A 23,370-nucleotide genomic window follows, 5' to 3' on the forward strand; every position below is an offset into this window, starting at 1 on the left:
CCTCTATGGTATATGGAGTAAATACGTATATGTAGTCATAGATTATGGTTTCTATGCAAATGTTTATGAATGCTTTAGAATTTTATCTCTCCATAAATAGTATTGGAAGCAATGTTATCACAATATATAAAGATTTAATGAAATTTTTGGTAGAAATAAAAATACATATATTTAATAGTAATGAAAATTGTCTTTTAATTATCAAACCACCGGCGAAACTAATAAATTATAATAAACATTCAAATATACAAATAAATAACACATACCAAATAATATTAACATTGACTAATTTACATGTCGGTTTTTCTTTTCTTCATTACTTTCATAAAGAGAACCATATCTGAAATGATAAAAAAATATAATCATAAAAGATAATTGATTTTACTATTGTATATTTTTAATGTAAGCACTTCAGAAGTTTAACATGCCCTTGGGTAATAAACACATTTTTCACTTAAAAAAGTACTCATTTGGACATTACTAGTATTGATATTTTTATTTTATAGCATTCAAATGCTATATATAAATATAATTTTGTAAAGAATAGAAAAAATTCCCTTATGCGGCGGGATTCGAACCCGCGTCCTTCGCTTTTCTTCTTCTGTATTCTTTAAAAATATATAGTACTAGCTTTCCGCCCGCGGCTTCGCCCGCGTTTTCAAAGAAAAACCCGCGTAGTTCCCGTTCCCGTGGGATTTCCGGGATAAAACATATCCTATGTGTTAATCCAAGTTACACTCTATATGTGTGCTAAATTTCATTGTAATCAGTTCAGTAGTTTTTACGTGAAAGAGTAACAAACATCCACACATCCATACATCCATACTTACAAACTTTCGCCTTTATAATAGTATATTAAGATAAGATATAATTTTTTAAAGAACAGAAAAAATTCCCTCACGAGGCGGGATTCGAACCCGCGATTCGAACCCCCTTCCCTTTTCTTCTTTAAAAATGTACTTACTTATAAATATGACCATGACTGCAGCCAACATGAGCCACAACCAGCATTTCCACGCACTGCGACTGTGTTCTTGTAACCTCTCCGATTCAACTTTTAGTGACATTAAGTTCTTATCGGTGAGATCTGATGACTTTTTTAACGCCTGCAAAAATAGAATAGAATGAAAAATTAGTAGCAATTTTACATTTTTTGCTAAAAGCATAATTCACATTTATTTTCTTGATCTTGCTATTCATTTAAATGTAGAATTGTAAGTAATTGCAGGGATAAGCCAACGCTATTTCCCATAAATAATAATTTGAAGAGTGTCTAGTTTTGTGTGAATGATAATAATATTGATTTTTCACTAAATGATTACTAATCTTATAATTTCAAAGGGCAAGTAGCATGCTTAGAATCAAATTTTACAATATTACTTATTATTATTAACAAATCTAAATATTAATTATATAATAGTAATTGTTCTCATTTGAGTAACAAATAAAGAGGACCATCATACCTCAGTATCAGCTTTGATAATTTTGCTGGCAATCTGCGATTGTTCCTTCAAACTTTTAGTGAGAAGCACCATGTTCTCCGCTACTTTCTCTTGCATATTTTGGTGATATTTGAGTAATGAATCAATATCTTCCTGACTGCTGCTGTTACTTGTGAAATTTGGTGCTTTTATTATGTTCCGTTTCCTCAATGTATCATCGCTGTCTTCTGTAAATATGGAAGTAAATTGTTGTAATTTCTAAATTTTCTAAATAATTGTTAAGATTTTTGGATAGTTTAAGATACACTTTACAAGCTAAGAAATCAAATACAGTGGAAACAAAAATACAATGTCTGGTTGTGTACGCATTTATGTATGTATGTTTGTTTCTGTTTCACCAAAAAACCACTGAGCGGATTTCATTAATAATTTGCAATGTAGATATAGAAAACTATACTATATAATGTAGATATAGATACTTAATTCATGCGTGAAACCGCTCAGCAATGCAGTTTAAAATATATCTAATAACATATCAATCATATATTGAAATTAGAATAATACAATTGAAATACACTCACCAGTTCCAAACAATTCAGATCTTAGTTCTAAACCATATTTTGCAACAGTTTTCTGATGAATCTCTTGGGCTGCTGCATCGGCAGACATAGTGGCTGCTCCGTGAGATAATAATTGCACAGCTTCTAACTGGAGAAATAATTAAATTATCATAGTCCATGCAAAAAATATAAATTAAATCAATTGTACAGTAAAACCAGTTTCAAAAATAGACCAAATATGGTATTTACTTTTTTTAGGTAATGTCATATATTATGTACTAGCTTTACGCCCGCGGTTTCGCCCGCGTTATCAAAGAAAAACCCGTTCCCGTAGGATTTCCGGGATAAAACCTATCCTATGTCCTTTTTCGGGTATCAAAATATCTCTATACCGAATTTCATGCAAATTGGTTCAGTAAAGGCGTGATTGAATAACAGACAGACAGACAGAGTTACTTTCGCATTTATAATATTAAGTATGGATATATGTAGTTTGTACTTTAGTATAAACTTACTTTTTCCATAGGGCTATTGAGTGTACTAGTCTGAATCAATCCCTTCAAAAATGCAGCCCTTTTTATATATTCCGGCATATCTTTTGGTGGTTTGCTAGAAAATAATAGACAAAAAAAATTAATAGCTATAATATGTATATTATAAATTGAAATGTTACTGCAGATCTTAATCTTAATACTATTATAAAGGCGAAAGTTTGTAAGGATGTATGGATGTATGGATGTATGGATGTATGGATGTTTGTTACTCTTTCACGTAAAAACTATTGAACCGATTACAATGAAATTTAGCACACATATAGAGGGTAACTTGGATTAACACATAGGATAGGTTTTATCCCGGAAATCCCACGGGAACGGGAACTATGCGGGTTTTCCTTTGAAAACGCGGGCGCAGCCGCGGGCGGAAATCTAGTATAACATATATAGTACTTACTCAGGATTTTCATTTTTTAATTCAGTTATTAATTCCTCTAAGTTTTGCACGTATTGTTTTAGACGACAGTCTTCATCCAAAGATTCATCTTTTGCAATCGATTCACATTTATTTAAAAGTATTCTTACATTTACTTCTGTTCTTGTTCTTGTAGGCAAAGTGCAATTTCCCATTCGAGGATCTACTTGAATTGGCATTTTGGCTCTCAGAATCAATTAAACACAAATGTTATTTTTTGAATGCTTTCAAGTCTTTAAGGACTTAATCCAAAGAATAATTTATTACATTTAAATTTTAAATTATTCGATATTTTGGAATTGTAAACAAAGTATTGATCCACAACACCTCCAGTCTCCACGTCAAATGTCAATTATCTGTCATCTGTCACTGTCAAGCACAGATGTCGAATTTGTTGTGGATGGGTGAGTATTTGATACTCTTTTTATCAAAAACTATGAACTTATTTTGATGAAACAGAATTTGTAATTAATATTAAAAAATGTTAAGTCATATTATAACAATACTTAAGTGCAGTTAATCCATAATATAAAGATAAATATCTGTGCCTCCAGTGAATAAGGGAATAACTCAAAAACAGCACTTTTCAGGACAGACAAAAAACTATATATCAATACTAAATCTTTATTAATTCAAAATTTTAAGCTTGTATGGGTAAGATATGATGTTAGACTATAGTTTTACATATGAACACATATTGTAACAACCCCATAAATATACTTTTTTCGTGTTTTTTTGTAGTTGTTGCCTTATGTACGAGTACTTCATGGAATAACTCAATGTATTCACATAATTTTTTTTTTACTCTTTGCAATATAACGACTTATGCCCTTATGCACTATGTTCATAATCGCACAACACGACTTATATTATTGCCAGTTTTGGTTTTATAGAAATGATGTGACTTATTATGCTTGAAATTTGTGTACTTTATGACTCAATTGAGGCATTTTAGTGGAAAAACTATGCACGTATCTTGAAAAACGAATGAAATCAACGGGTTTTTTTATCGTTATTAGATAATAAAAACAAAACAACATTTAGGTATTTATGCATTTCACCCTAGAAGTCCAATCTACGTAAATTTGACGTATGAACTCTTCTATATTTACCATCGAATCGCTGCAAAATCCAGAACCAACTTATTAGCCGTCGAGACTTAGCAGTACATAGTTGGCTCATCCCGGTAAATTCCGCCATTTGGTTGTAAAGAGGATGTTGTGCGTCATTTTGACGTATAATAGGGCTTTTCGTAACTTTTAAGATTGTTTCAAATTTTTATTTAGTGATTTATTTGAATAATTTTTTTCAAAGTCTCGTTTCACATGATATCTATAGTATTATATTACTATAGATTGAGTATAAAATGGGATCCAGACAACTTTTATACTAGGACGAAAGCCTTCAATTTTAGTAAATGACGATTATTGTCCTCCGCTGGATTTGGACTTCAAGCAAGGGGATTGGGTGGCTGAAGATGTTGTCCGGAGTAAAACCGAATATGTTATGGGGTTTTGTTATAACCCATGTATAATTGATGAATTGATTGTAAAATAAACCTTTAATCGATCTTTCAATAATACAGTAGGTACTATGTTGTTAATGCTATACAATGTCTCACCAGTCACCACAATGAGTCTAGTCTGTACAGGTTAGCAGGAGACAATCATTGAGTATTGGTATTAAATACGTATCAACTGCGTATTGCGTTTTGCGTTTTAACTATTGTCCTAGTGAAAATTAATCGTCGAATCAATTTAAAATTCGATCAAGTGCGTTCCGTTTCGGAACGCCACAGATAATAAAATATAGATAATAAAAGTGGCAACGCCACAATGTCATGGTGGTATACATTGAGGATACAAGCACTATAAAGAGATAAGAGAAGCCCGAAAACCATATTCCTGTATGTTCAGTTAATACAGGAAAAGTTATAGTTGGTCAGTGGCGATATTTTACGGCATGATATAGAATTTTAACAATTTCTATATCATATAATATCAAAATAATGTAGATAAATAAAGAAAATACAATGAGCCGCAAAGATTTTATGAAAAAATTAAGCACAGATTTGAACGTGCCTTGGATGCAAATACGACTTGTGGCACGCACTTTGAAGAGACTCTACGTGACAATAGCCCAATTTTTTCAAAATATGTGGTACCAGAGTGTCCATAAAATGTTTACGAAAATGCAGGACCAAAGAAGTATCGATATTGCGGATTTTTTTCCTATAAAAAAGGCAAATTACCAAAGCACAGTGGCTAAAACGCTATATAAATACTTTTTTTTATGCGACTATTATAGACTATACTTAGTATTATTGTCTTGATTATTGTAGTTAGATAATTTTTTTTAAAAAAAGATTAAAAACGAGTTATTTTTTAAAAACTTACCCAATTATAAGAAGAAAATATAAGTTTAACATTTTTGTTGGCTTTTTTTAGATGATTCAATTATCGTTCTGTATTTATATAAACAAAGAGTATAATATCATTAAATGCACTTTATAATGTGTTAACTGTATTTTTAATATCTATTGCAAAAAATAGTTAATTTCCATAGAAATATATTAGTATCCCAAGTTAACTGATAAATACCTTTTTTAAAAAATAAAAAGATTTGTTGTTGCAGATTTATTGAAAAAACGATTTAAAAATAATAAGGAATAGTGTGTGTTGTTTCCGTGTAGTATTCAAATTGACCAATAGCAACACGGCATTAATGCCAAACTGTCTCATGTCGTCACTTGAACCAATGACACTAAAAGAGTTGTTCCTTTATGCTCATGTTAGAAAAATGACACAAATGCGTTTATACTAAAATAGTGTTAGGACTGATGGAACAAAATGAATTAAGTCTTTATTCAAAAAGTATAACTACACATACGTCTTTGTGTTCGTGGGTACTTTTGACTCGAGACGAATAGTTCCTTTGCGATTGTCTAAAATGATGGATAAGGTAACTTATACCGTTAATCACACCCTACTTATACCGTTTGGGTCATTCGAAAAAATGGGTTAGGACGCAGCTAGAGATATGACCTTTTGATATGTTGTGTATTTTGACGAGCTGAATCCAATGGTGCAATAAAAACCAAAGGGAATAACTCGTCTTACTCCCTTATTCACTGGAGGCACAGATATATAGTCAAGAAAGTTCTTGCCTGGCCCTCTGAGATCACATATTTTATTTATTTATTTAAAGACGCACCAACAGTAGCTCAAATTGTAACTTAATATAGAATTCATACATAAAATCTTATTCTAAATTGGCACAAATAATACGGAAAAGTGCTAAGGAATTACTTTCATCGGTAAGTACCTAACTAGATAATAATTTTTAAAACTTAGCTAGAGCAAAAAAATGGCGCACAGATTTTGTTCGTGGTGTCTCCTACATACGTAGTAATATTATCTCAATGAGTACTGGCAATCTTATTTAAGGCACCGACTGCCGTGCAACCGAGATTGTTCTAATATTGCCCCTGCGGCAGATAGGTGAGTAGCCAGCTTAAGCAAAGACGTTTACGTTATGTTCAAAGTTCAAACTAACTATGGTAGTGTGATGGTAGATTAGGTGACCGTGAATTTTGTTTGACTTTGCATCATCTCACGAGTTATGTATCTCGAGGAACTGAATAAAATTAACATTTTCTTTTTCTTTGTTTATTTGCTAATAGTTTTGGAAAATACATTACTTACGACGGCCGTACACGGACCGCTTCAAGCAGTTGAGACATAAGGCTTGTAGCCGCGACCGCGCGGTGAACTATGGACAATCATTCACTGCCATACATTGACTGCTCGAGCCGTCGCGACCGCTTCAAGCCGTCAACTGCGCGGTTCGTACCGACAGCTCGAGCAGTCCACGACCGACAGCTCGAGCCGTCCGTGTACGTCGCTCAGCCGTTAACTGCTCGAGCTGCCCGTCTACGGCCGCTCTTACATGTTTATTTAAAAATTATAAATAAGAACAAATAAGTATGTAATACAAAGCAATGTTAGATTCCCTTATATGAACTCCGCCTATATATCCGTAAAAAAATAATTAAGTTTAAACACTGGCTATATATTAGGTGTCGATGTAGTCAATTGGCTTTAATATTTTCGCCTTTGGAAATATTATCTTGTGTACTCTTTTCTTGTGTGTATACAGAGAAGCATTTTGTCGGAACGTTACCCCACACACATTGCAAGATAAAGGTCGATCTCCACTATGTATTAATTGGTGCTCATATAGGCTCTTATTTGTCTGTGGACAAAAAAAATAGATAAGTAAGTAGGTAATTTAGAAAGCAGGAAAAATAGGTATAAAATTAGTCTTTATTTATAAAAGGATAAAAGAGTATTAAGAGATTTGGCTGATTGTGTAGAACAAATTGTATTATATGAAAAGGATTTACATAATATGGATACTTATGGCAACACATTGTTCAAATAATAATAATCAACGGGTATGTAGGTGATGCATGTCTTCTTTAAAATTAAAACTAATAATATCCCTTACGCCGAAAGTTTTCCCACATATTTGACACACTTTATTTTTGGGAGTTGCAGGCATACCATCGTGAAGGGTTTTCACGTGTCGTTTTATACTGCTGCGTGTAGAAAATAACTGAAAGTAGCAAATAATAATTATATTTAACTGTACCTAAAATCATAATAAAAGTTAAGATTTCTAAAGAAACACAAATTTCGAGTGGAACTAGTGTATTGCGTGTTTCTTTAAAAAATCTCTACTATAAAATGCAGTTCCATCTAGAGGTAACAATACAAAGTCATAATAAACGATTAATTCACATTATATCAGTTAATAATAATTAATCTACTGTTATACGTAACTTTTGGTTTAATATTTTTGTGGATGAATACCTAGTTGTCACTGTTTCCTGTTAGAACATGCTTAGCTGTCGAATACTATAAAATGCCGCCTACTACCTAGGAGCTCAGACGTTGTTTATACGACGTTTGACCCAACTACCCTCACTTTGCTAATAGTCGTTGACTTGCTGTGATTTGTTATGAACTGTCTACATCAATTAAGCAGTTGTGTAGAATCACAGTAAATTCTTATTAGATTCAAACTAATATAATGAACCCAGCGCCTCGTGTAATTTCTAAAACTTTGTATTTCTTTATCGTTTTTTCCTTAGGGCAAAGTCGGTGACCTTTTTTACCCGACTTCAAAAAAAGGAGGAGGTTATCAATTCGGCCGGTATGTTTTTTTTGTATGTACACCAATTACGCCGAGGTTTCTGAACCGATTTACGTGATTCTTTTTTTGTTTGATGCGGAATAGGTTCGAATTGGTCCCATAAAAATTTGATTCGGGTAGGCCCAGTAGTTTTTATTTTATGAGCATTTTTGTCTGATCTCAATGAATTATTGAAATCTAGCATGTAACTTTGATTCACTTCCCGATTACCGATTGAGCTGAAATTTTGTATACGTATGTAAATTGGATAGCGATGAAACATTATCATGACATAGAGCTGATTTGATGATGGAATCGGAAGGGACTCAGTGATTAATAGACTCAACTTTATCGAGTTTGGGCTCGTTTGATTCGTGTTGAAAAAAATCCACTAAAAAGTATTCCGTTTTTGAAGTCTGCTATTTTTAACGTAGTTATTTTTATTGAAGAAAAGAATTAATATAAGTTTTGAAATCACTTTTGTTAATATAGTTTTTTTATAGTTTATCGAACCATTTAGAAAATATGTACGACGTACGAGAGTTTGATTAGAAAGGTTTTACTATTCAGCGTCACCAATCTATGATGGATATTTTCAATTGATTTTAATTTAAAATGAGTTTTATTCGTCGAGTCTATAAATTATGTCTCATGTTAATTTTGCAATGTCTGTACCTTGTTACATATAGTACACTTGTGTTGCGTTTTCCCCAAATGCTGGCTGTGTATGTGATCTCGAATATCCACCTTGGATCGGAAACCTTTTCCGCAAGTATCACAAATAAACCTGCAATAATATCGTGAGTATTCATAAAAATAATGGAAATGACATGAACCTGTATCCAACATTAAAATATTTACGATTAATGAATACTTGATAATGATCAAGTATAGTTAAATAAGTATTAAAATACATAAATTGAATGCATTGAACATTTGTATAAAGAATATATCCAGAAAAAATTAATCACTCATTTTTTTATAAATTACCACTACTTACCTAAGTATTATTTTATCTTTGGCATGTGCTTTCGTATACTTCAAATGGTTATCATAAGTGGCTCTAGACACAAATTTTTTCTCGCAAAGCGCACATTCGTAACTCTCTCGCTCAGAATGTATTTGAACGTGCGTATACATTACATCTGCGCGGATAAATTTGCCACATTGCGCGCATTGTTCTTTAGGTATACCCGCGTGGACTCTAAGAAAAAGAAAATTGGTTGTGAGTTGTGACAAATATATTTCAAACATTGATGTAGGTACCTTATACAAAAAGACTTACAATCAAACTCAAAAATTATCCGATACAAAACTCTATTCATGTATTTAAGACAATCTTTTTTACGAGCGATACATATGAATTTCAACTTGACTTTTTGACAACAAGTTAATATTTATGTTAATGTTAGTCTATTTGAGTTTATTATGAGAATGATTTCAAATTATACGGGATCAGACTTAGTCCACGCAGTCCCTAAGCGAATTCAACAAGTAAAAATAGATGAAAAAATAAAGTAACTTAACTACTATAGATTATTTTCAGTGACTTACCGTTCATGTTTTTTCAAATTACTTTTATATAAAAATGCTTTCCCGCACTTAGAGCACCTATGGCCCTCTCTGTGCTGCTGCAATATGTGTTTGTAGCGCATATTTGATGATCTAAAAGTTTACATTTTATAAAAACTGTTTTTTTCTTATATAGTTCATATATCTATACTTTTATCTACTTATGCCTATTTATGTAGTAACTACTTTTTACTGAAGAATAATTATTGGAAGTTATCTAGCACATATACAGCTCAATACACATATTAGAAAACAATACTTACTCAAAATATTGACTACACTGTGGGCATTTATAGCCTAGAGCAGTAGGCTTATCACGAAGAGGCTTGCTTAATCTTGGCCTTGAACCAGGATTTTTTGTTACAGGTGTCCTTTTTATCTGAAAGTGTTTCTCATGATGTTATCTACCAAGGAAATTGAAAGCAGACCTATGAGATGATTTTTATTAATGAAATTATTAAATTTAACACACTTAGTATTTAAACATTATTCATAAAGTTTCTCCAAACAATTAGTTTAAAGATATAAAATAGGTGGTGCAAGAAGTTACCACTTTTTTAATAAAAAAAAAGTATCTTACTGTTTATATCCCAGCAATCATTAACATTTGCTACACAAAATATAGGTACAATGTATTAAAAAAATTTTGAGTTTACTTACTTTTATGCCATGGAAGGACATGAGGTGCCAGTATAAAACATTTTTATTAAATAAATCTTCATTACATAAATTACACTTGTAGTATTTGGAGTGTTCATTTTTGTGTACTTTTAGACGAGTCGTCTTAAAATACTGGAAACATTGACTGCATTTCTCAAAGTCTGGCTTCTGAAATTTGATAATTAAATAATTGTTAGGGATTCTGTTTCAGACAGTTTAATATTTTTACAAACTCAATATAGAACTGTGGTTAATAACAACAAAACCCTTTATCCTATTTTGACCTCTTTTATTATTTATTATTATACAATTTTTTATAGTTAAACAAATTAGGTTTTGAAGACAAATTTACAATGGACTTACATTGGTGTGTAATTTATAATAATGTTTTTCCACAATATTTGCAGTTCTAAATGCTTGAACACAGAGGTCACACCTATTATATGCCTCAATATAACTTCTATTCAATTTCTTTTTTTCTTTTAGCGACTCTATTTCATGTTCACTTGCTTTTATTTGTATATAACATTCCTTACTTTCTTTATCACTAGAAATAAGATTGGCGCTAATTAGATGAAAGGTAGAAATGTCTTCTTCAATATCATCTGTTTCATTTAAACATTTATTTGTGTCTTCAATTTTTATTCTATCCTCTGATGAAATTATATCTACATTTCTGACATCACCAGATATTGTTTCATCGGTAGAATTTATAATAGTATTATCAAATTGATTGTTTAATGATTTTTTTTCTGAATAATTCTCACAGTCTTCTAACCTATCTATAGTATCAAAATCAGCTTCTTTTTTTAAGAATATATCTGGACTACAAATAATATAATTGTCTGTTGAGTCATCGGAGTTAAATACATGAGTGCAGGTGTTTTGATGAAATTTTGTTAGCTGAGACAGAGATTTTCCGAGTATGTTAATCTGAAAAGTGATTCATAGCTCAATATTGTAATAAATGAAAAATATATGCTTGAATATGAATTTGTTAAATAAAAATATTATCTGTACTCACTGCAATAAAACCATTGGTCATCAATGACAATTTTTTCTGTGATAAACAAGCCTGCTTTTTAAAGCTAATTTGTTTCTTGATCACAGCTCTGCATTCCCAACAAACATGTAAATTTACAATATCTTGTAAGAATCCTCTCTGAAAAGAAACAATTTATTTTGTAATTAACTACCTACCTACCCATTTTTGAAAAAACAATCTCTTTTTTTCAAGTTGATACGATATTTTTGTAGTGATAGTAGCCGGTAATAAACGTTGATTTAAAAAGACCAAGCCAATGTTTCAAGATCAATTCAATGGGTAAATTATAATCATAAATACTCACGCTGTATACCTCAGGATCCGACGACAGTAAATAATATAAATAATTTACCCCGTCGTTAATTTTACATAGCTGAAATAGTTTTCTGTCAGTACATAAGCAAGTACAACAAATCTGTTTTAGAGATAATTCTGATAAACCATCCATTTTACGTTAATAAAACTAGTCTATTTAATAACACATTTGAATGAAATTATGAATTAAACAAGGACTTGTACAAGGACAAAGAACATTTTTATTATTGTTGATACAATGGATACAATGTCAAATTGCCTGCTCAATGCTCATTGCTCATGGCATTGCCAAATGCCAATTGCCATTTCACAGATAACTACCTATATACTTATATATACATACATATTATAGTCAGAATTTCTCCGTGTTTTCCAATTACAGCACTAGAGCGCATTATGCGGCATAATGCTTAACGTTGAATGTTCAATGTTCCAACTACAGCAACGCTTCGCACAATCTTATGCACTCTTTTATTATGTAATGCGCGTGAATTGATGCGTGCAATCGATTTATCGAAAAAATTTTAAAGCCATAGAGTAAAGTAGTATAGATTGTCTAATCTAAAAATGAACGCCCCTCCACTAAACTTAATTGTTTCAATGTGTGAGGACAAATAATTATTGAACCACTTTATATGTGTGCGCGCGTCGATTCTACTGCAAACTTTGACACTCGCGCACTGATTTGTCAACTAATCGGGCGATCAGTTCAGGTGCCTAGCATTGTATGGCGGGGAGAGGCGCGCTATGTACGGAATGACACGTCCGTTCTGTCGTGCATCGCGTCATTTATGCACTAGTTGGCCAACTGGTCCTGTCGTTCGGGCATGGACGGGACTGGAGGACTGAACGACCAATGAGGCAGACCAATTTGTGTGTATTGCGTCTATACACGTACTTTGAATGTGAGCGTAAACACAGTGGAGGGGCGTTCATTTTTAATGTATCTACAGACGCTCCGATTTGGTTGGTGCCAACCATATCGGAACCGACAAGGCAACCATTCCAACATTGCTACAGATTGTCCGACGGTTGGCCTTCCAGCTGTCAGTTGACCATAGAGTAATATGTCAGTTGACCATAGTACGAAGAGAATGGGCTAAATTCTACTATAGAAATAGAGAAAATTACAGTCATATGCGGCTCTTACAACTTATTTTTTAAGGTTTTTAATGTAGCCGCACTGTCAATTTTTTTTAATACTTCTAACATAATAAAATACGCTTGATTTCTGGCATCTCTATTTGCGTAATCTTTGTTACTTAAGTCCCACAAACAGGGAAAGTCTTTATATAGTTCCAGCAATTTTATTAATATGTCACGTTCGGTGACCGTAACTCCCTCGGCGTTCATGTTGACGTCCTACACCGGCGGCGTTGCGAATGTGAATGAGCCAATTACCTATATTACTCTATGGAATGAGCCGATTTGGTCGGAACAAAGCTTCCAGACGTTCCAATTTGGTTGGATCGGATAGGAAGTTGGTTTGGTCGGTATTGCTGGCGCATCCGACCACGTCAAACCAATATTAATAATAATTATGTCGGACCGACCGCTCTCTACACTTTCCGATTTGGTCGTGGTCGGATGGTTGGCACCAACCAAATCGGAGCGTCTGTAGATGCTATTAGATTAGACAATCTTTACTGTGGTTTAAAGCTTTCGTTTCATTGTAGTTTTTTCGAAATAAATTGTCTTAAAAAAATAAATTTAAGTATGGATGAAGGTACAAACATTGAAAAAAATATTAGGTAATGAAATAATCAAAATCCAAATTACTTAAAATAACCGTAAATATTTTTCAACCAATTATTATGTAGGTACTTATACTACTTTATTTACACAATAATGCGGTTATTGCTAACTCTATGAATTTTTTTTTTCAACACTGAACTTAGCGCAACCTGCTGGTGCGTTTCACGTTCCAATTAAGCATCAGCATTGTGCGCCACTTTACTTAATGATCTAAGGCGCGGGTCAAACACAAGCGGCGCGGGCGCGGGCGTGCCATAAGCGCACCTCTTGAATCTGTTTTGCACCACGTCCTTCTTATACATTTTGTATGAAAGAATTTTAGAAAGGCGTCGAGACGGCACGCCACGGTTGTGCCGCCTTTCCAAAGTTATTTCATACAAAATGCCAATAGCGCACCCGATGCACGCCGGCAGTGCGCCCGATGCGCGCCGCGCCGCTTGTATATGTCCCGCGCCTAAGGCCACTGAGTCGCAACTCGCATTATGCTCTGTAATTGGAAAACAGCCGCCATTTGCCGCATTGGCATTTGGGCTTTGGCAGATAATCTGTAATGTTGCCTGCCCGTGCATATTTATTTGCACAGTTTATTTGCCATCTTTATTGCCAGAATATGAATAATTTAATAGTAGTAAGTATAATAGAATAGCTGTGGAAATTCTTGAAATACTGAAGATAGCGAATTTTGTTTAAAAGAAACATTCCTTTATTTTTCAAAAGAAATAGAACTGCATTCAAAGATTTTCGAAAATTCACTTGCTTCGAACGGGAATCGAACTAAACTTTTAAAAATGACCCATTTTATGGACCATTTTCCATGTTTCCCCAACAGGCAACAAGAGAATAAAAAATAACCAAAATTATTGCAACAAAGTTCAGTGTCAGCTCCACCGATACAGTATAAATAAGAATTAACACTATCTATGACTCTTTTTGTGATCAAATTTTCCCTTAACTTTTATGTATTTCAATAGGTGTATCTCAAAATAAAATAAACTTAGAATATTATATTTTTATTGTGCCAAAAGATATAAAAAATTACGATTTAGGAGGTTGTTTCTTAGCGGCTTCAGCTTCAGCCTCACTCTTTTCAAAGTCTGCTATGAGTTTTTCCACTTCAGTGCTGGTCAATACTCTGATTACAGTTTTGTCATCTTTCCTTGTCAGAGTCGCCATTTCCACTGAAATATTAATAATTAAATGACTAAATAAGAACAGAGATTATAAATAGATGAGACTGATTGTTACTTTTATTTTTTTATATTCTGTAAATATTAAAGAAAATGATTAAGATTAATGAATTCACATTTACAAACACTAGTCTTTGGCTCCACTCATAGTCTAACATTTGTAAAAGTATCTTTTTGTATGGATTACGAGGGCATTGTGAATAATTGTTTCCATATGTTATGCTGTTAAGGAATAATGTAAGATACCTTTTTCAGGAGTCAACTTGGTCATGTCCAATGTCTTGCTCAGAACCTTGATCGCTAGCGCTTGGGCTTCAGCTAAAGTGGTTTCATTTTCCTTGTACTCCTGTTTGAGACTTGACACAGCAGCCTATAAAACATGTATCTGAATATATTTCCATACCTACTTATTTCAAACATAACTAAGAATAAAAAATTTGAATACACTTATAATAATTTGGGAGGATGTAAGGTTATTCTACTTCATAAGAAATATTTGTTTATTTATTTATTTAGCTAATCAAATCACAGAGATAATGATGAGACTCACAAGAATAAGTCAGGTATATGTGTAAAGATATTCAATTAAATTGTTGGTCGCTACATAAAGATAGACTTTGATTAATTAATTTATTATTATGGAAATATGGTAACCATTGTCATAATTAATAGAATTTTCATTAAATACAAATTTCGATTATAATATCACAAAAAGATCTTACAGCACTGTTGTTTCCGATGCAGGTGGCTTTCCATCCACCATAATTACCGCTAGGGTCAGACTGGTAAAGCTGATAGCCATAATGCTTATCCCAACCCATGTAAAGAATTGAGACACCAAAAGGTCTTTTACCTGAAATATAATTTAAGTTTGAGAAAATCATTATTGAGTGATTTCTAGATTCATAATAATAGCCACTAATAAGGTATTTTTTCAATTGTAATGGCTTAAATCAAAATTTTTAATGAAGAGAATAACACTGCTTATTAGATAAATCAATAATTAAACTCAATTTTATTTTTATAAAGAACAAAAAAATTTAAATACTTGGTGAAATATATTTTCAGTCACCCAGTGTGTAAACATAATGTTCAGTTTGTCAGTCTTAAATTAGTAAATAGTTTCTTGGATAAAACTTTACCTCCATATTGTGTGTAAGCTTGTTTCACATCACACAACCAGGAAACCAGCTGCTCACAAGGTATGGATTCGCCATACTGCAGGAGATATCTCTGGGCTATTAACCTCAGTTCATTTGTCAGCACATTCGCATCAGAAGTAATACCGGCGACTGAGCAAACCATATCATCATTGAGCTTGTAGATTTTCTCTGAGAAGAAAACCTCATCAAGAAGTTTGTTAGTGTTTCTCCTTTCAGCTGCTAATAATATTCCGTCTGTTGCCAAGATGCCAAGAGATGTTCCTGCGTGGCTGATAGCTTCCATAGCATATTCGACTTGATATAGACGCCCTTTAAAACAAAAATTTAGGTTTATTATTTTAAGTGTAACACCAACTAATTTTTGGATTATCTATTTATACGATTATCCTGTGTTTAAAAGCAAAAAATTTAAATCACATAATGTTGTACAAAAATTTTCAACCCACTAAGTTCGTAAGTATTCATGCAGCATAATAATAGTAGGCATGCAAAAAGTACTAAAAACAAAGAAATTTACCTTCTGGCGAGAATATAGTTGTTCGAGTATCATAACGGCGGGCCTATTAAAACAAAACAGCATTGGATTAACATAGAACCTATAATTTACAATAAATTTAATAATTGTTGACTTCAATGACCAAGCAATAACTTGCTAACCTAATGACCAATAAATACAACATTTTCCAGGGACATCTTTGTATTTTATCAATAACATAACTTACCATTTTGGTTTTTTGAAGATATTAACAGTTTAAATCAACAATGATGTGTATTTTAAGATAATGTCGCTTTGCTATCAGTTTGAAAACAGCTTCTATAAAATTATGCCGGACGGTGACAGATCACAGAAGACATTTATGCATGACAGGTAAATTTTGATTTTAACGTAGCGTTCAGAGACAGGCCTTTAGTATGAACAAATGCGTTCAATATTAATTGTAATTGCTTGTTTTAATTTTTTCATTCATTGCTTATCATTTAAATTTTATTACTTTTCAGTTTAATTTTGGGGTATGTAACTTTAAAAATATCGCAAACTATAGTCGTACATTATTAACATAATTTTTTCATACTACAAAGGAGTCAAGATTAATTCATGCAGAAGCTTTATTTTTTTTTAATTTGTAATAAAACTGGTTTGAAAGACATTGTGTTTGTTAGAAAAAGATAGGACGAAGTACATATTCTTAATTTAAATGGCTTATTAAAAAAAAATGAATAAAGACATTAAAGATAATATTATAATGCGCCATTTAATTGCCATTTTTTTCTGAAGAAGACTTTTAACTTTAAAACAATGTTTAAAACCAGAAAAGTGTTTGTTTTTTCATTTAAATATGTGAAGAATTTGTTGAAAAGGTATGTTTAACATCTTTTACTTTCTATCTTTTAAAAAAATTTTATACACGGATCTTTGTTTTAATAAAATTATTAAGGTTGCAATTTGATATTTTATAGCGTTTTAGCTATAGAGTTACGTACTTACGTAGAGGAGTAGCTAAAAATAAGAGAAATAAACAAAGACATTTTATTTAAAAAACATTTTATTATAAATTTTCCAACATATTCTGTTCACTTATTCTACTTTATATTATTATACAACAATAACAATACAAGTAACGGTTCACAATACGCTTCACTTTATGTACTTGTCAACATTCCAGCACTAGACAACATTGAACATGAAAATTACGTAAAGGTAGAATAGATACTTTTATGATTTTATTATAGCTGAATCTGTAAAGTAAAAATCAATACTAGTTACATTCCTTGGCAGTCGGATAAACACATATAAATACATTTTTAGAGTTAGTTATTATTATTATTAGCACACACTTTAAAAGGTAACTAGTTAGGTATAAGGAAGCGATTATTATATCGAAGCGATTTAATTTTTTGTATAGATTTTACTGAGCTTTCTATAAAAGTAAATTATTGATTATTATTCTACCTTTACGCAAGAACTCGCAGAACAATTTTTAAGTGAACTAACAAACTAAATCCACGCGTAACATTTTAAACCAAAATTGTTATACGTAACACCAAATTACGAATAAAAATTTTGTTATAAGGCTTACAATTACGTACTTAAAAAAGCGTGTTAATAATAATTAATTATAAGTTGGTAATAAACATAAACATTTTTATGATATGGATTGGAAGCAATTGTAATATTTTTAAGTGTACAGTTTTATTAAGGTGGACTTCAATAAAAAATAAGTCACCTTTAGAGGGTAGGTACATGTAAACAGTAACAAAAGGACCTACGTTCTACCCTCACAATAACAATATGTAAGTGTAATTTAGTGACAATAGAAACGTTTAAAAAATGTTTAATATTATTCAGATTAATAAATAATCCTGCTTAATATAATATAATAATTACATTTATTTTAGACATAAAAAATAAATAAAAGGAAAAACTAAATCGTAAATACCCTAACAATTAGGCCGTGCTATCCCCATCTGTCGATCCGTCGACTTCGACTAGTCATAGACCCTTTCTAGTTGTCGAAATTAAATTTACAACTGGTTGTATAAGAGTGTACACCAAAATCATAACAACGAAAGTTATTAACGCGGTAGAAAGCGCTCCCTGTGACGTACTAAAACCGACACTATTGAAACCTATAATCATTGTTACAAGTCCCATAGTTATCGCACTCATTCCGACAGCCATGTGAACTATCTTCACTGGATTGCTTCTTAGCAAAAGTCGCACCTTTGACGAGAATAACGCTATAATACCTGATATAAAACTTAAAATTGTGAAGGCTAGAGCGATGACACCTGAAATTAACAAAACCAACATTAGTGATTAGGCAATTGAAATACATATATATGTTACGGCTAAAGGTAGGTGAGAACATAAACTTAAGATTAGCCGGCTAAACTTAGGTTTATTTTCGACGAGGTGTTAATGTTAGTTTGTTCTATCTTTAGCCGGCTAAACTTAAGTGTAACCGCAGGCCCGTGGCTAAAAATGTCGGGGTGGGTAGATTTGGTTACTATAATACATGTAAGGAACAGGGCGAGTGTTTTCTGGCACTTCGCCGGCTGCTGCCGCAGCACGCTCGCTGCGCTCGCTCGGCTCGTGCGGGTCTTAAGAGTTCTAACCTAACCTAACCTAGCCACCAGCTTTCTGCCCTGAGTCGGGGTGGGTAGATTTGGTTACTATAATACATGTAAGGAACAGGGCGAGTGTTTTCTGGCACTGTGCGGGCCCCTCAAGCCCTCCACCGGCCCGGCGCTAACCAAATCTACCCACCCCGACATTTTTAGCCACGGGCCTGCGGTTACACTTAAGTTTAGCCGGCTAAAGATAGAACAAACTAACATTAACACCTCGTCGAAAATAAACCTAAGTTTAGCCGGCTAATCTTAAGTTTATGTTCTCACCTACCTTTAGCCGTGACATATACATTTGGTGAATATGTTTCAAAGAAAAGTGTAGCCAACAAGCTTGAAGCTTTTGAAGATATAACAAATTTCTTTTACCGCTTCATCAACGTCATTTTGGAACAAAATGAGAGAATAGCCTTTTAATGATTACAAATCTAGAGCCTTCTATAACTTTTCTTATTTTATTAACTATATTGTACCTACTTCAAAAAATATTCATTAATTATTCAATTACGGTGATTTCTCAACCACTTTCCTTTAATTTTTAAAAATTATAGAAAATGTTAGTCAAATAATAATCGCAACAGAGAAATTGCCATGAAGAATAATTTTCCCATGCTCTATGAGATTCTCGATATTACAGCATAACAACACTTCACCAATTATCTCAATTTCTAGTCCACATAAAATTTCGTAAATTGATAGTAGTATCACATGTCATAGATTGCTCATAAGTGCGTGCTGATAAAAATCTATGTCCTTACCGCATATTCCGTGAGCTGTATTTACTTGCATATTAACATGTGCTAATCCCAAGAAGGTCCCAGCTAACACGAATATAGAGCCAAGAACCTGCAGACATCCGTGGACTATTCGTTTGCTATCTTTGCTCAGTTGGAATGACCAGGCGTTGTGTCTATGAAGAGTCAATACTGATTCGACTAGGAACAGTTGATACTGAAATGTTTAATTAATCTTAAATTGTGTGTTTTATTGGATAGTCCACAATTTTATAAAAAAAAATATGTTTTTTTTAGATAGATATTAATCTTTTGAGTAGGTAAGATAGGCTCTTGGATCTGTCAGGTTTAGTAAACGGAAATATTATAAATATTTCTCAAAAATTTTTTTGTTAAGTTATTTATTAAGTTATTTGATAATAAAACCAAAAAAAGGTATTCCAATTCATTGCTTTGTAAAAAAAAAAAAATATTTGTAAATATAAAATGTACATACGCCCGTGCCAGCAAATACGATGTGCAGTTGAAGGTTCGTAATTGTCCCATCCGCATTAGAAGTAAGCGCATAACGCCACACACAAAACACTACTATAGCGATCTGCATATGATGCAGCAGATTCACAAATTGACATATCGCAGTCCAGGCTGAGGTCCAGGATGAACCATATATTTCACCACTTTCTTCGTCATAGGCAGCTGGTGCCCGCGTCACTTCGGCTTGGTACGGAACATGCTCGCGTACTTCGAACATTTCCACCTTTTGAATTGACTGCTGGCTCGTACTAGGTCGATCCATTATTTTCGATTGCTTGGCAATATTATACACCCTACGGACCGTTTTCTATTCTACGTACACTGTGACATGGACACTTCACGGCACAAGTACTGACTAAACGTGGAGCAGTATTAGGGATATTGATACTCTTATAAGATAACGTTCAGAGTTCGAACATTTTTGCTATATCTTCACCATATTGACAGGTTGAAGATTAGAAGCTTGTGTAACAATGTGATAGTATGAGATGAGATACTACATATTTGGCGGATTATCTTAGATGTGGAAGTGTCGAAATGGCCAAGTTAAATTGTTGACCCAAATTTTGCTCACTGGGTTTGGGAAAATACCTACTCTTCTACTGCAAACGTAAAAACCATAATGGATTTTGTGTCCAGCGAACCACTTCATCGTAGAACTAACTCACATTATCTTAGCAAAAATATATAAACAAATAAAAAGTTGCGTTTTTAATAGTTTACTTACCTACCTTATATATATGTCACGGCTAAAGGTAGGTGAGAACATAAACTTAAGATTAGCCGGCTAAACTTAGGTTTATTTTCGACGAGGTGTTAATGTTAGTTTGTTCTATCTTTAGCCGGCTAAACTTAAGTGTAACCGCAGGCCCGTGGCTAAAAATGTCGGGGTGGGTAGATTTGGTTAGCGCCGGGCCGGTGGAGGGCTTGAGGGGCCCGCACAGTGCCAGAAAACACTCGCCCTGTTCCTTACATGTATTATAGTAACCAAATCTACCCACCCCGACTCAGGGCAGAAAGCTGGTGGCTAGGTTAGGTTAGGTTAGAACTCTTAAGACCCGCACGAGCCGAGCGAGCGCAGCGAGCGTGCTGCGGCAGCAGCCGGCGAAGTGCCAGAAAACACTCGCCCTGTTCCTTACATGTATTATAGTAACCAAATCTACCCACCCCGACATTTTTAGCCACGGGCCTGCGGTTACACTTAAGTTTAGCCGGCTAAAGATAGAACAAACTAACATTAACACCTCGTCGAAAATAAACCTAAGTTTAGCCGGCTAATCTTAAGTTTATGTTCTCACCTACCTTTAGCCGTAACATATATATATTATAGATGGCGCAGGATAGAGTAAAATGGAGGCTCTTATTGTCGGAGGCTAAGACTCACTTTGGGTCCCTGCGCCACTCCAGTAAGTAAGTAAGTAAGTATATATATTATATTTAAATAATTAGAATTCGTTTGTTGGAGGGGAGAAAATAATCTTATAGGTAACCGTAAACATATACGAAAAAAATTACCAAACGAGAAAATAAACCAAAAAACTACAAATCGTCTGAATATTTGTAAAAAAATGTAAATTCAATGGTCCTATCAGTTATTCTCAGTTCAATGTCATCATAATATCACATTGCATTAAAATTTGTTTTAAAATGAAATTGTAATATACGAATTCAAGTAAGAAAGCAGACAAGTCGAGTAGGTACTTAATAATACTACATCTACTATATAAAAAGTTTTAGCTCGGCTACTCTTCAAAAGATGGCACCACGTATTCATATTCATATTTCATAAATATGATTTTAATTACGTTGGCTGTCAACTGTATTTTATAGTTAATTCAATGTATTGAGAATTGATATTTAATGGATACAAACATGTTAAAAGAAAATATAAAGTGTTATTCATGTTGCTTAACAATCTGGAATTGGAGACATTTATCGGAATTTCATAGTTATTTCGAATAAGTCGGAAAAGATAAAACAAAATGTGTACGATGATAAGAAATAAAGGAGATATTTTATTTATATCTACAGTCTGAATCAAAAAGGTATTTTCGATGGGCAAGGTCATTTTGGAATTAAATATAGAGGGTTAGTAAAATTTCCGTAAATTCATATTTTAACAACAATAAGTTGAATCCTTACATTTAAGCATTAAGACAAGACAAAAAAATTACCTAATTGTAGGTAATTGTTTTGTCGCTAGCAATTTAAAATATTATTGGTATCGGAAACGTTTCCACTCGGATAGTCATTTGCAAAATGTGAATATAATAAATTATAAAGCAAAAACGTTCCAAATTGTTGAATATTCAACAACGTTACAGATTTTGCGGATCGCTCCGGGACTGAGAATCAAAGATTTTGTATTCAACAATCTTAAATCTATTAATTTTCATCAGTGACAAATACCTAATATAACAATAAGAAAAGTATAGCTATTAATTATAAGAGCTTGAAAGATACCGCGCTGGAGTGATAGAGCCCGCCCTCCAATTAATGAGGGAGTTAATTGATTCTCACCTAAGGCAAGATATTAATCGGGATTTTACTAATTTGTCACCTTATTATCGCTTTAAAATAATAAATTTACATAGTTTCGTGTATTTTTGTAGCATTTGCTTACTCATTAATATCTTTTGTATCAATTTTAAAACGAAAATAATAATTTATCATGATAATATCGTCTTACTGTACTAAAACTTAGATATAGTTGAATTTAGATGTCCAGTGCTCTTCCCAAGTGTAGACGATAAATCGATTGTCCGCAACTACTCGATTCATCGTTTAAAGCCTTTTTATAATGATTCTGATTTATAGTCTATACTGCGTCTATCGACACGCGAAACGATATTTCGTTTAGTAGAGCTAACGTTTTAATGCTTGTCTATTGTTATTGACTATAAAATGCTCGTTAAAAGCGCATAAAAAGTGTATATTTCATACATGAAATCGTTACATTTCAATAAATGAAAAATCTTAATTTAAATGTGTTTAGATTAAAATATTAAGACTATGTTATTAGGCATTACGAAAAATAATAGGAGTTTTGATATGTTAATTTTTGCTCTTACTACTTAAATTCCTTCAAAGTCGAAAAGGCATCGCTTGT

The 23,370-nt window shown here is 32.8% G+C and overlaps 4 protein-coding genes and 1 long non-coding RNA gene across 8 annotated transcripts; 1 reads left to right on the top strand and 4 right to left on the bottom strand.

Annotated features, from left to right (window-relative positions):
* Positions 1 to 214: 214 nt before the first annotated feature.
* On the bottom strand, positions 215 to 3,306 carry Use1 (Vesicle transport protein Use1). Its single transcript, XM_089705234.1, has 6 exons — positions 2,954 to 3,306; positions 2,518 to 2,611; positions 2,024 to 2,150; positions 1,464 to 1,669; positions 965 to 1,106; positions 215 to 340 (listed from the first exon to the last, which is right to left on the bottom strand). The coding sequence occupies exons 1-6, from the start codon at positions 3,148 to 3,150 to the stop codon at positions 291 to 293; spliced, it is 816 nt and encodes a 271-aa protein (XP_089561360.1). The 5' UTR covers positions 3,151 to 3,306; the 3' UTR covers positions 215 to 290.
* Positions 3,307 to 4,700: 1,394 nt separating this feature from the next.
* Positions 4,701 to 5,005, top strand: LOC149481649 (uncharacterized). The gene is made up of 2 exons (XR_016316793.1): positions 4,701 to 4,907; positions 4,943 to 5,005. It is a non-coding gene; the product is annotated as an uncharacterized LOC149481649 (long non-coding RNA).
* Positions 5,006 to 6,582: 1,577 nt separating this feature from the next.
* LOC149481650 (zinc finger protein 711-like) lies at positions 6,583 to 12,008 on the bottom strand. 4 transcript variants are annotated; one of them, XM_089704725.1, is made up of 11 exons: positions 11,749 to 12,007; positions 11,424 to 11,561; positions 11,178 to 11,332; positions 10,763 to 10,946; positions 10,400 to 10,567; positions 10,003 to 10,118; positions 9,722 to 9,832; positions 9,168 to 9,371; positions 8,843 to 8,954; positions 7,481 to 7,588; positions 6,584 to 7,225 (listed from the first exon to the last, which is right to left on the bottom strand). In XM_089704725.1, exons 1-11 carry the CDS (start codon positions 11,890 to 11,892, stop codon positions 7,046 to 7,048), a joined length of 1,620 nt encoding a protein of 539 aa, XP_089560851.1. In that variant the 5' UTR covers positions 11,893 to 12,007; the 3' UTR covers positions 6,584 to 7,045. The 4 variants fall into 4 exon arrangements, with proteins under 4 accessions (XP_089560850.1, XP_089560852.1, XP_089560851.1 ...); XM_089704724.1 differs by having other exon boundaries at positions 6,583 to 7,225; positions 10,763 to 11,332; positions 11,749 to 12,008; XM_089704726.1 differs by lacking the exons at positions 10,763 to 10,946; positions 11,178 to 11,332 and having other exon boundaries at positions 6,583 to 7,225.
* Positions 12,009 to 14,508: 2,500 nt separating this feature from the next.
* Positions 14,509 to 16,740, bottom strand: Prosalpha3 (proteasome alpha3 subunit). The gene is made up of 6 exons (XM_089704940.1): positions 16,587 to 16,740; positions 16,382 to 16,424; positions 15,844 to 16,173; positions 15,424 to 15,554; positions 14,948 to 15,071; positions 14,509 to 14,692 (listed from the first exon to the last, which is right to left on the bottom strand). The coding sequence occupies exons 1-6, from the start codon at positions 16,587 to 16,589 to the stop codon at positions 14,550 to 14,552; spliced, it is 774 nt and encodes a 257-aa protein (XP_089561066.1). The 5' UTR covers positions 16,590 to 16,740; the 3' UTR covers positions 14,509 to 14,549.
* A 671-nt stretch (positions 16,741 to 17,411) lies between these two features.
* On the bottom strand, positions 17,412 to 20,686 carry LOC149481652 (uncharacterized). The gene is made up of 3 exons (XM_089705235.1): positions 20,224 to 20,686; positions 19,752 to 19,944; positions 17,412 to 18,654 (listed from the first exon to the last, which is right to left on the bottom strand). The coding sequence occupies exons 1-3, from the start codon at positions 20,521 to 20,523 to the stop codon at positions 18,356 to 18,358; spliced, it is 792 nt and encodes a 263-aa protein (XP_089561361.1). The 5' UTR covers positions 20,524 to 20,686; the 3' UTR covers positions 17,412 to 18,355.
* Positions 20,687 to 23,370: the final 2,684 nt, after the last annotated feature.

This window comes from Colias philodice, chromosome 16 (genome assembly GCF_061535455.1).
Source record: "Colias philodice isolate Cphi_HAF_F1 chromosome 16, ilColPhil1 Martin Lab GWU primary, whole genome shotgun sequence".
Taxonomy (NCBI): Eukaryota; Metazoa; Arthropoda; class Insecta; order Lepidoptera; family Pieridae; genus Colias; species Colias philodice.